Source organism: Miniopterus natalensis, chromosome 2 (genome assembly GCF_054644295.1).
Source record: "Miniopterus natalensis isolate mMinNat1 chromosome 2, mMinNat1.hap1, whole genome shotgun sequence".
Classification (NCBI taxonomy): domain Eukaryota; kingdom Metazoa; phylum Chordata; class Mammalia; order Chiroptera; family Miniopteridae; genus Miniopterus; species Miniopterus natalensis.
The window spans coordinates 88,171,742-88,182,723 of record NC_142082.1 but is presented as its reverse complement, the minus strand read 5'-3'; the positions used below and the strand labels follow the sequence as shown (position 1 = coordinate 88,182,723).

Sequence of the window (10,982 nt, the reverse complement as noted above, 5' to 3'; positions counted from 1 at the left end):
TTTTCAAAATGTTCAAAGAAATCAAGTACTGGTTCATCAGGCTTTTTTACATTGCTGGATTTTGGTCCAGTCCATTTTCTATGTAAAAATCTCAGGTATGACTTAGTAAAGCCAGGGGGCTAATTTCCTGCATTATTCTTATTCTTTACAGTTTTCCAATAAACCGTACTTAGCTATTCTGTTGCTTTGTTTTCAGAAACTAGTAGGTGTATTAATTGGGATATATCAGAATGGCCAGCATCATATGTTTTAACAGTTAAATCAAATTGCTGAGCCATCAGGGTCATAAAGACTATCCTGGAAATCCTTAGATTCCTTACTTCTGTTCTAATCCAAGGAATGAATACAATTGCTGGTTTCCCTCTGCCTGAGACTGGTTTTTCCCTAAAGGGAGCCGCCAGAACTTCTGGGTTTTCTAGTATAACTTGGTCTGGCTTTCTATTGTTTCCCCTAGGTCAGTAGTGGGTGGTGGTGGAGAAGATACACAGGAGATAAACGAGGGAGAAGAAGGGGAAGGGTAAATCTGAACAAGGAAGCTCAGAGAGCAAATATAGAGGTTTCATGTAAATTATACATATAAACTACAGAAGGGATGAGGTTCTTAGATTTTATCAACCTTAGAGGAACAATTCCCCATGTTGTTAGGTTTCTGTGATGATTTGGTCTGAACAAATTTCTAGGGATATTGTGTGGTGGGTTAAAATATATTGTTTATGGGTAGAGCTCCAAGGGGCTGTCACTTCTTGAGTCACCTCAACCTTCTTACATATCTTGGTTTCTCTTCCCAGTTAATACAACTGTGAGGACTCAAAGTGCTGGGTAACCAGCCTTTATGTGCTTGCCCCCAAAACAGTCAATTGTTTAATTACAGTTGTTGGAATTCTCTATGGGGCCACTGTTCATTTTGAGGGATACCCTCAAACTCCCCCACAAAGATTCTTAGTTACCTGAGAATACCTTAAATTTGTACTGGAGGAAATTAATGCCCCTAATATTTGGAGTTTAATAACTTCAGACTCTCATTTATACAGCAAAAGGTTTTGATCAGACTCATAGTAGGTAGATCCAGGTGAAAAGTGGAAATTAAAGCCAGCTGTCCATTTCAACTCCTACTATATAGTGTCACCTTGCGGATTTTCTAAGAACAGCTCAAATAAAGTCAAACCCTCTGCAACAAGGGGGAGGTCCGGGATTCTGAGGTAATTCACCCTCTTTGTCTTCAATGACCCAGTCTTGCAGCCTCCCAGTAGATGCAGATATTCAGATATTTGTGAGGAAACTGATGGGCAAGACCATTACCCTTGAGGTTGAGCCCAGTGACACCATTAATGTCAAAGCTAAAACTCAAGACATGAAGGATATCCTGCCTACCGCTAGCGTGCTTTTTAAAAAATGTTTTTATTGATTTTTAGAGAGTAAGGGAGAGGGTTAGAGATAGAAACATTGATGAGAGAGAAATATCATCAATCCTCTGCCTCCTGCACACTCCCAAATGGGGATCGAGCCTGCAGTGCAGGCATTTGCTCTGACCAGGAATCAAACCCTGAACTCTTGGCTCCTAGGTCAACCCTGAACAACTGAGCACACCCGATGGGCACTAGTCTGATTTTTGTCGTCAAGCAACTAGAAGATGGCCAATCTCTCTATAATATCCAGAAAGAGTCTACCCTGAACTACATACTTTGTCTGTAGGGAGACATCATCAAGCTTTCTGCCAGCTCACCCAGAAGTACAACTGCAACAAGATGATCTGCCGCAACTGTTATGTTCACCTGCACCCCTGTGCTTTCAACTGCTGCAAGAGGTGTGGCCACACCAACAAACTGCACCCCAAGAAGGTAAAACAAGGCCCTTCTATCACCTCCTCAGCCAGAGGGTGGCCTCTTGCCTGAATTCTGTGGCCCTGGACCCTCACTAGTTTCCCTTTCATTGGAGCAGTAAAAATAAACAAACTCACCCAAGTTCGCCCAGTGCAAAGTGAGGAGCCAGTAGGGCTCAAGAGGCCCCTGCTGGTACCTAGCATTGGGTTCAAGTTCGTGGGGTGGTCCTAGGAGGTGATCTTCTTTGGAATCATGTTGGCTATAACAAGTAAAGATTGATGAAAGAATATCCAGCCTAAGAAAAAGTCTTATAAGAGTTTATTTGAACAAAATTGATGACAATTGCCAGGAAGCAAAATTTCAACAAACTGAGAAATGCTCTGGAGAATGGCAGCTTTGCAGCTTATTTTGTACATTAGAATCAAAGGCGATGTACGGAGGGTTTCATGAAATTCACTGGTGGTACACTGGGGGCTGGAAGAAAGCAAAGTTGGGAAATCTTTGAGCTGGGATAAAAAGCAAAAGAAACAAAAACACACATATACTTTTTACATTGAGTACACTGGATATTTAACATTTACAGTACATAGAGATGGTATGTGGATAAGAGGGTAACAATGTGATCTTGTACTCTGGTGCCAGCAGTTGTGCCTTTGAGGGGTCTGGAAAAGAAAATTACATTTTTAAGGTATGTTATCTTAGATTCACAAAGACAATAGACAATTTCTAAGGTAAATATTGACCTTTGTCAAGGCTATAGGCCTACAACATGAATACCCCCATGACCAGCTTCCAGCATCTAGTTATGAATTTTTATGTTCATACCACCAATGTGGTTACTTTTGGTCTGAGTTTGTAAGGCCCACCATGCAGGCCTCCCCTGAGCTTGTCAGGTTTAGTATGTGGCCCCCCCTTTATTTCCAAACACTCAAACCACAAACTTCATTCAAATTCCATCCAGTTATATGATTATTTTACTATGCTAGTCTGTCATACTTTGTGCCTTTTAAAGGATGTTAATTCTTACTCATCCTTTAAGACTTTGTCACTGAGAAATCTTTCTGAATTCCCTTAGGCAGTAAGGTACTCATCTTCCCTCCTACATATTTTCATAGCACTTGGTAATACAAGTAGCCTGATATAGGTAGAAAATGCTTAGTTCCAATCACCACTTATTCACTGTGTGATTTACACCTTGGCTTGTTTATCTGGTTCATCAGGTTGCTAGTACTTATTTCATAGGATTGCGAGATACATAAAACCAGTCTCAGTAATTATTGCAAAAGTTCCGAATATGTTCTAATTTTTATATAAGCCTTTAAGTGTCTAATATGTGTAAGATGTCAGAAATGCATCTAAAAGATGAACAGGATATAGTTCCTTTGCACTAAGGGGGGCTAACAGAAATAAACCTTGTGATAGCATCACTACATAAAGATGAGTCATTCAGTAACTTCTTTGTGAACGGTCAACATATATAAGCAATACCATATAATCCTAAAAATGTTTTATGAGTGTAGACTTAAAAAAAACAAATGACAACTTCTAGCAACTGGCATCAGATTAACTATGAGGTTACATTCTGTGTTTGAAAATAATCAAAGATATAAATAGTATGTTTCAAGTGTTGGTTGTACTATAACTTTCACAAAAGATCTATTTAAAGAGGTGAGCAATCAGTAGTATATATTGAATTTCAACTAAATTTGGACAAAAATGTTCTATGTATTAGCTCTAGCACATACAAAAAATTAAAAAGCCTATCTAAGCATTTAATAAATCACTTATAAAATATGTCATATCCATAAAGTTTATTTTAAAAAATTGTTAAAAACTAACAATACAGGAATATTTATTAATATACTTAAAAAGTTTGTTCCCTATGTTGAAGGAAAATACATTAGCAACATCTTCCAAACACCATCTTTATAAAAGTAAACCTTCTAGATGCTGAAATGTACTACAGTAGATTCTATAGTTTACACTCTTAATCACAGGATTGGAAATCATTCTCCCTACTCTGTCTCTCCAAATGTGGCAGTTATTATACTTAAATTAATGACATTCAATCATGTAATACTACCACAGGTCCTTAAATAGAGTACACGCTGCATATTTACTAACAGAGCAAGTCTTCTCTATTGCCACATAATTATTTTAGATAAGCATTTGACTTTAAATACAAATAGAAATACTATATCCCATGATTGTAAACATTCACCAAGAGCTTCCAGAGTATAATGAGTAATAGAGGTGACCCAAGAGTCACTCAAATGTTTCTCACTCATTTGGATATTGCTGAGATTAAGTTCTGAAGGCAAATTATCAAAAGCCTTACTTATTTCTGTAAGAAAGTAGTCAAAAACACCTGAAAGTCATTCTAAAGACTATATTAAGCACCATTTTCACTTACTTAAATACAGAGTTAAATTCAGCAGTATATGTATGATCATTAATATCAGAAGTTAAAAATAACTGTAGGTCTCAAGTCCCCTTCTGTGAATACATATGGGATTCTGAGTTCCAATGATGCTAATAAGAATCACTCATGCATACCAAGGGTAGTAACTCCCCCAGGGCCACATGCAACCCTTAAGTCTGAGGCACAACTATTACTTTTGTGAGTGGATGCTATACAAGCAGATTTAAGGCTGTATTTGGCTATAAAGAGTTCAATCAACTCTTTAGTGTTCTTATAACACAGATCACACACACGACTCAAAATTTCAGAGGGTGGAAGGTGAGAAGTTCCCAAACACTTTTTAAATATTATTCTCCATACAACTCACTGTCAGCATATTTACATAGGGGACTATTCATACTTAAAATCACTAAAAACTGCAATCATGTTTTAAAACTCTTATCCCAACTTCCCCAGGATTATCCTCATTCTTATTTTCTGACTTCTGGCCCAGTTCATGTTTGTCAGCTTGTTCACTGAAGTCCTTAAGTAATTCTGATGTTGCTCCAAAGGCAAATACTATATATTCACTGCCAACCACTTTGGGACAAGCCTGGTTGCAAAGAGAATGGTGTTCCTGATGTTGAAGGAAAACTAGGAAACCCATCTGGCTGAGCTGGATAGCTTTCCAGAGCTGAAGCGGAATGGACCTGAGAGAAAAAAGAACATGCAGTTTAGCCGAGTGTCAAATTCAACCAAGTCTGTACTTGCTCTCCTATGCAACACTACTAATATTTGAGGTAGAAAAGAAAGAAAAAATGTTGGGAAAAATCAGTCTGCTCAGTCTCCGAAACTTTTTAAGAAATGTTCAACTTCTTCCGATGGTGGAGGTACACAGAAATGCCATTAAAATATTTAATACTCTAAAAAAAAAAGTTTTCTACAGAAAATGTGCTTTAGTGGTCCATTATTTTAGCTTAAATTGTAGAAGACAAGCTAAAATTTAACTGTCACATATAAAGATTCCATTTGTAAAATCTCAAACTGAGATTTGAAAATATATAAGCAGGAAAAACAATTCATACAGATTATAATATATTCTAGCACCTTTGTGACCTTTCTGAAGGAAAACAAGGATAATTTGCAGATTTGGGAAGAATTAGTTACCATATCTCCAGAAATTCTGTTAAATCATTTTTTGCCAATGTTGGGATATCACTATTGGTATTGTAAGATTATCACTATAAAAGTTATGTTACTTTTTATTTATGCCAGGCATTGCCTGTTTACCTGCTGTAACAATGCTGACTGTGTAGCCGCATTATGCTGCAGTTCTTGCAAGGATGACTGTGAAGGGTTCTGGGAAAACCCGGGGATACCTGGAAGGGACAAAAGGCCTGGAAAAACAGAACTGCCTGCAGCTTGAAGTCCAGATGATAAGCTAAAATGATAGGAAAACAGGTTAAAATACAAATAAGACATAAAAGCTATTGCTTCTATATTTGTCAAACACTATCTTAACGTAAAAAAGAAAATCTTAGAATTTCTCTGTTGGAACAATAAGTTAGCCACTCACTATCATAAAGTTACTTTATTATAAAGTTTATTATTCTTAATTAAATTAAGTATATGTTTTGCATAGACTTATTATTTTCTGCTGTTTTATAATCAAGGTAAATTACCAAATACAAATACTAAAATTATCTGAGTAGGCATTCATATTTTATATATTTACCTTAACATGACTGAAGAGCTATAAAACATTTTTTAAGCACTGAAGTTTCAGCCCAGTAAAACATAATTTAGCACCACCAAACAATTATTTTGACTTTCATTTGAATGACTGAAAAATAAGACTATGAATTACTAAGACTAAGATAGGTAAAGAATGATTTTATCCTATTTCCAAACTATCCACATACCCGGCTTGTGCAACAAGAGCAGAGTTGAAATTGGAACTAAAAGCTGAAGCGAATCCTGGGAGGACAGGAGCTGGTGATGGGGTCGTAGTAGTGACAGGTAGTGGTGTGACTGCTGCAACTGTAGAGGATGCCTGCAGACCCGGGAATGAAGGGAGAGCAGGGGTAACACTGGAGGTGTTAGAGACAGAAAAGCCAGGGTAGGAGGGATTTGAAGATGGCAGAGGTCCTTGAGTAACTGAAAAAAGTGAGGGGACAGCAGTCGACAAGTTAAGGGAGAAAGGTGTTGCTGAGACTGGTGTTGAGACAGAAAGCCCTGAGAGAATAGCTGCTGTAGAACTAGGATGAGGAATAGATATGGATGTGACAGTTGCAGACGAGGTGACTATTAGTGTCCCTGGAAGAGATACTGATGGATTAAGAGATGGATTATCTGTCAAAGGAAAATTACTAGTCAAAGAAGTAAAGGGGGGAAGAGCAGTGAATACTGGAGTGATTGGAGTGGAGGAACCGTGTGGTGGAAGGGAAATAGAGGAAAGGGGATTTGAAACATTCAAGGGAGTACTCAAACTGGAAAGACCTGATAATGCAGGATTAAGGCAAGTAGATAAACTGATGGGCACTGATGTTGAAGTATATGCATGACCCAATGTCCCTGACAAACCTAAAGTGCCATGAGAGGGATTCACAGAATGAGATGGACCTCTGAAGGCTGAGGGAGTAGGACTTGTGGGCTCAGTTTTTACTGTAACAGGAATAGTTGTTACAGCGGGGCTAGATGTAATATGCAAATCTGAGTTACTTGGATGGGGGCCATGCAAAAAGGTAGCTGAGGAGCCAGAGCTAACTGGCCCTGAAGTTAAAGCTGACGTTGGAGTAGCTAGAGGAGACTGGACAGGCAAAGTAGAGGGAGAGGAAGTTGAATTGGCCACAGGAGATGGCAGGCCTGGGAACATGGCCAATCCTGGAGCAGAAGATCCCTGTGGGGTGGGAATGGCTGATGGGGTATAGCATTTGTTAGGGGCTAAAGCAGGAGAATCTGAGTTGTGATTAGTAAGAGAAGAGAGTGAAGACAGCCCACCTGTAACAGCATTGGATAAAGCAGAAGAGTTGATTAAACTGGTATCATTTGATGTCAGAAAGCCTTTTAAAGCAGAGAGAAGAGGATTATTTACACCAAGTGGACAAGCAACACTAGGAGCAGAACCACCAGCAATTACAGAAGGATTTGGGTTGGACACACCTTGGGATGCTGGTGTTAAGGGCAAAGGGATACCTGCAAAAACTGATGACAACGAAGCAGAATTTGGGTTGTTGGTAGAACCAGTAGTAGAGGTGGCAGAAAAGGGGAGGGTAATGAAAGGGGTAGAAGTAGAAGCAAATGTTTCATTGGAAACAGGAGTGGCCCGAGGTATAGATGTGGCCTGAGGGACTGGGGTAGCAGTGGCAGAAGAACCTGGCAGTGGAAATAGGCCAGGAAAAACTGAAGGAACAGGAGTAGACATTGTGCTGTGGACAGAAGTGACAGGTGCAGCCGGCAATGAAGGGGTTCTGATAACTGTTGGATTTGGCATTGATGGCTGAGGTGTACGAGCAGCTGAGGAGACCTGCCCTGGGAACACAGGAAGGATAGTATTCAGCATGTTCAGCCCAGAAATGGTGGCAGTTGCTGATGCTGATGGATGATTTGCTGCCTTGACAGGGGATGCAGCAGGAACAGGAGTTGCTGCAGGTGTTGCAGGATTAGAACCGTGAGGAGAAAAGAGTTGACTTGCTAGGGCAGAAAATGCTGTGGGGGGAAAAAAGGGTAAAAATTTACCATCATGCTGAAATGTCAAATTTTAAATCAAAAGAAATGCATAAAACTTTTTGTAATATTTAACAAGTATCAAAGAAAATCATGACAGGTATAATGGGCGATTCCAGTGTATAAATTACTAGATTCCATTACCTTGATTTTCACTATGAGGCCCCTGTTAGATCCAGTTGTCTTCTACACTCAGCTCAGAGCAGTCCTCCAATTCATAGTGAGGAAGCCTTGAGAAGTTAGCAAATAAACTTTCCTTTCATATTTTCCCAATTTTTTAAAATTTAAAGAATTTATTTTAATTGTGATTAATGTTGGTGTGTTAACTTTTCCTTTAATTCTTTCAAGCCACTTATAAAGTAATAATACAAGTCATTTCCCTCATAAGAGCTTTTAGGACATCATTTTCCTTTTAGGGGCATTCAAGGCCTTCTAGGATTTATGCCAATTTCTCCAGTATTCTTTGTTGCTACTTTGTGGGTTGAACTTAATACTTCTTCACTGAATCAATTTAGTGACAATGTTCACCTCTGATGATTTATTTGGTACCAAATGGTTTAAGTAGCTAATGTCATAATGGCAACTATCATCTGCTGCTATACTCACATCAAAGTCTGTTTCAGTTGTAAACAGAGATGTTCCTTTTGCAATAATGATCAACTAAATTTTTTTTTTCACAATTAAGACTTAAATTTTTTAATCTATGCATAATAATAAAGACTATTTTGACATAAGAAGCTGATGTCAATGAAGTTACATATTATGCTAATCATGGGTAGGGAAGGAACCAGAGGAAAACAGCATATACATAATACATTTATACTAAGTGGCAGCTAAAGAGTGCCATGTTGGACTACATTTTACAGTTGTTTTACAAAAGAAATATGGTAGAACTGAAAACAATAATGTATAAATATATAAATTTCAAACTCAAAAGGCCTTAAATCTATACCACTTTGTGCTGTAAGCAGTAATTGTTTCAAGAAACTAAGACTAGCTATCATTTTAAATTTAGAGTACATAGGAAAATAGATTTGTGCTTTGTTGGTATTTAATCTGTTTTATAAGAACTAGAATCACAATGAATATACCTATTTCTGTGTTTATAAATAATGTACCAAAAAATTATTTAGGTCAACACTGGTTGGGAAACATTTGAGAATTCACTATCTTATTTAACTACATGCCAGGTACCACAGAGTTAATGACAGATTGCAAGGTAAACCAAGCTGTCCCACAGTATTCTTTATAGCAGCAAACTCTGTCCAAGATTTTTTTATACAAATCAAAAGCCATGCACTATTAATCATAGTACCTGCAGTTATTAAAATGTAACCAAACAAAAACAAACCCCACTTTCCTCTCATCTACTTTGGTTGTTAAACATAACACACTACCTGTCAGGTCTTGTGCTAAGTACTTTATGCCCACCATTTCATTTGTCCTCACACAACCCTTTGAGGCAGGTTCTAACAGCCCCATTTTATAGATATGCGATCTGAGGCTTGGTGTGATTAAGCAAATTGTATGATTAAGAAACTTGTTAAAAGATTATGCAGCGAGGTTTGGAGCCCGAATTATTTTGTGAAATTTACAAAAATCCTCCTAGGAAGGAGCCTCTGAGAGTGGCCACGACTGGGTGCCCAGCTTTACCACAAATGCCACTGAAGCCCTCCACACCAGACTAGTACATGCTGCCAGGAGTTAGGGTCTGGAGACTGCTGCATTTGCCAGGGAGGGAGTGTCACCTCCCTGGCCCGGGTGCCACTGGAACCGCAAGCCGAGAAGGCTGCGGCAGGAGTCATGGTTGTGGAGGCCGCGGCAGGCAGCAGCGGGTTCCTAAGGCTGAGACTTCCTGGAGGGAGCAGGGGCAAGTGCCCCGCCATCTTCTTGCCTAGGAAGTTTGCCCCAGTCTGTGTCTGCGGGAGGGGCCACGTGGTGGAACTCTGGGAGAGCTGAGGGATCTGACTGGTACACTTAGCAATGAATACGAGGGGCCCTTTATTCCCTGGAAGAATTTATGGCAGACAGCAAGATCGGGGCTGGACAGTGTGCACCAGAAAAAGAGGATTGGTCCCGCCCACCTTGAGCACACGGGAGGTGGCCCTTTCCCCGGGTGCTCACCTGCTGGTTCTGCCCGCCCTGCAGTGATCTCAGGCAACGGGAAAGTGCTCTTGACTAGAAATTTGCCTCAGTGCAGCTGGGTCTGGCTGGTGGGCGTGGTACTTGGACAGAGCCTAGGTGGAGGCCCGGCCCAGCAGTGTCTGGCTGAACGGAAAGATTGGAGTGGCCAAGCTGGGCTGACTTATTTTTAATTTTTTAAAATCCCCTCCTGCTTGAGGCAGCAGCAAGAGGGTGTCAATGTGGTAGGTAGAGCTGAGGCATTGGAAGGAGAGGAAGTGCTGATGACCACCCCCCGCATACAAACTATGGGCCTCACCCCCAACACAAGTCTTTTTAAAACGTCCTGTCCAGGACGGGATTACCCCACAGAGCCCAGTTCTGTAGGGGAAGGGAGAGTCGCTCAGAACAGGGTTCAAGGTGCAAGACCTGAGGCCAATCCAGCCTCTGGGTTATAGGCCTGCAGGATAACTTGGGGCTTTGCCCTGCCCAACATCAGTCAGGTTGCCCAGGGCCAGGCAGGGACAGCAACTCCTATTGGCTTGCACCAGAGAACCACCAGGGAAGCCTGGAACCTACTCACCAAGGAGCCAGATTCAACAACAGAGCAAAATCCAGCGAGCTCCACAAATAGCAGATCCAAAGGTGTTTTTTTCTTTTATTTCATATCTCTTTCTCTCTCTTTTTTAAAAAATATATCTTTATTGATTTCAGAGAGAGGAAGGGAGAGGGAGAAAGAGATGGAAACATCAATGATGAGTCATTGATCGGCTGCCTCCTGCACGCCCCAGACTGGGGATGGAGCCCGAAACCTGGCATGTGCCCTGACTGGGAATAGAACCGCAATCTCCTGGATCCTAGGCCAACTCTCAACTGCTGAGCCACACCCAGTCGGGCTCTCTTATTTCTCTTTC

At 40.3% G+C, this 10,982-nt stretch overlaps 1 protein-coding gene and 1 pseudogene across 2 annotated transcripts in view; one reads left to right on the top strand and one right to left on the bottom strand.

Moving 5' to 3' along the window:
* Positions 1–1,222: 1,222 nt before the first annotated feature.
* On the top strand, positions 1,223–1,892 carry LOC107533973 (ubiquitin-ribosomal protein eL40 fusion protein-like; annotated as a pseudogene).
* Positions 1,893–2,121: 229 nt separating this feature from the next.
* Positions 2,122–10,982, bottom strand: part of PROSER1 (proline and serine rich 1) — a 48,378-nt gene continuing 39,517 nt past the window's right edge. Inside the window, exons 11-13 of one of the 2 annotated variants that reach the window (XM_016208903.2) lie at positions 6,144–7,929; positions 5,512–5,662; positions 2,122–4,931 (exon numbers count right to left, since the gene is read on the bottom strand). In XM_016208903.2, coding sequence (XP_016064389.1) covers positions 4,809–4,931; positions 5,512–5,662; positions 6,144–7,929 — 2,060 coding nt within the window. In that variant the 3' untranslated portion in view covers positions 2,122–4,808. The remainder of the gene's footprint in view (positions 4,932–5,511; positions 5,663–6,143; positions 7,930–10,982) is intronic. The other variant, XM_016208904.2, reaches the window with a different exon arrangement.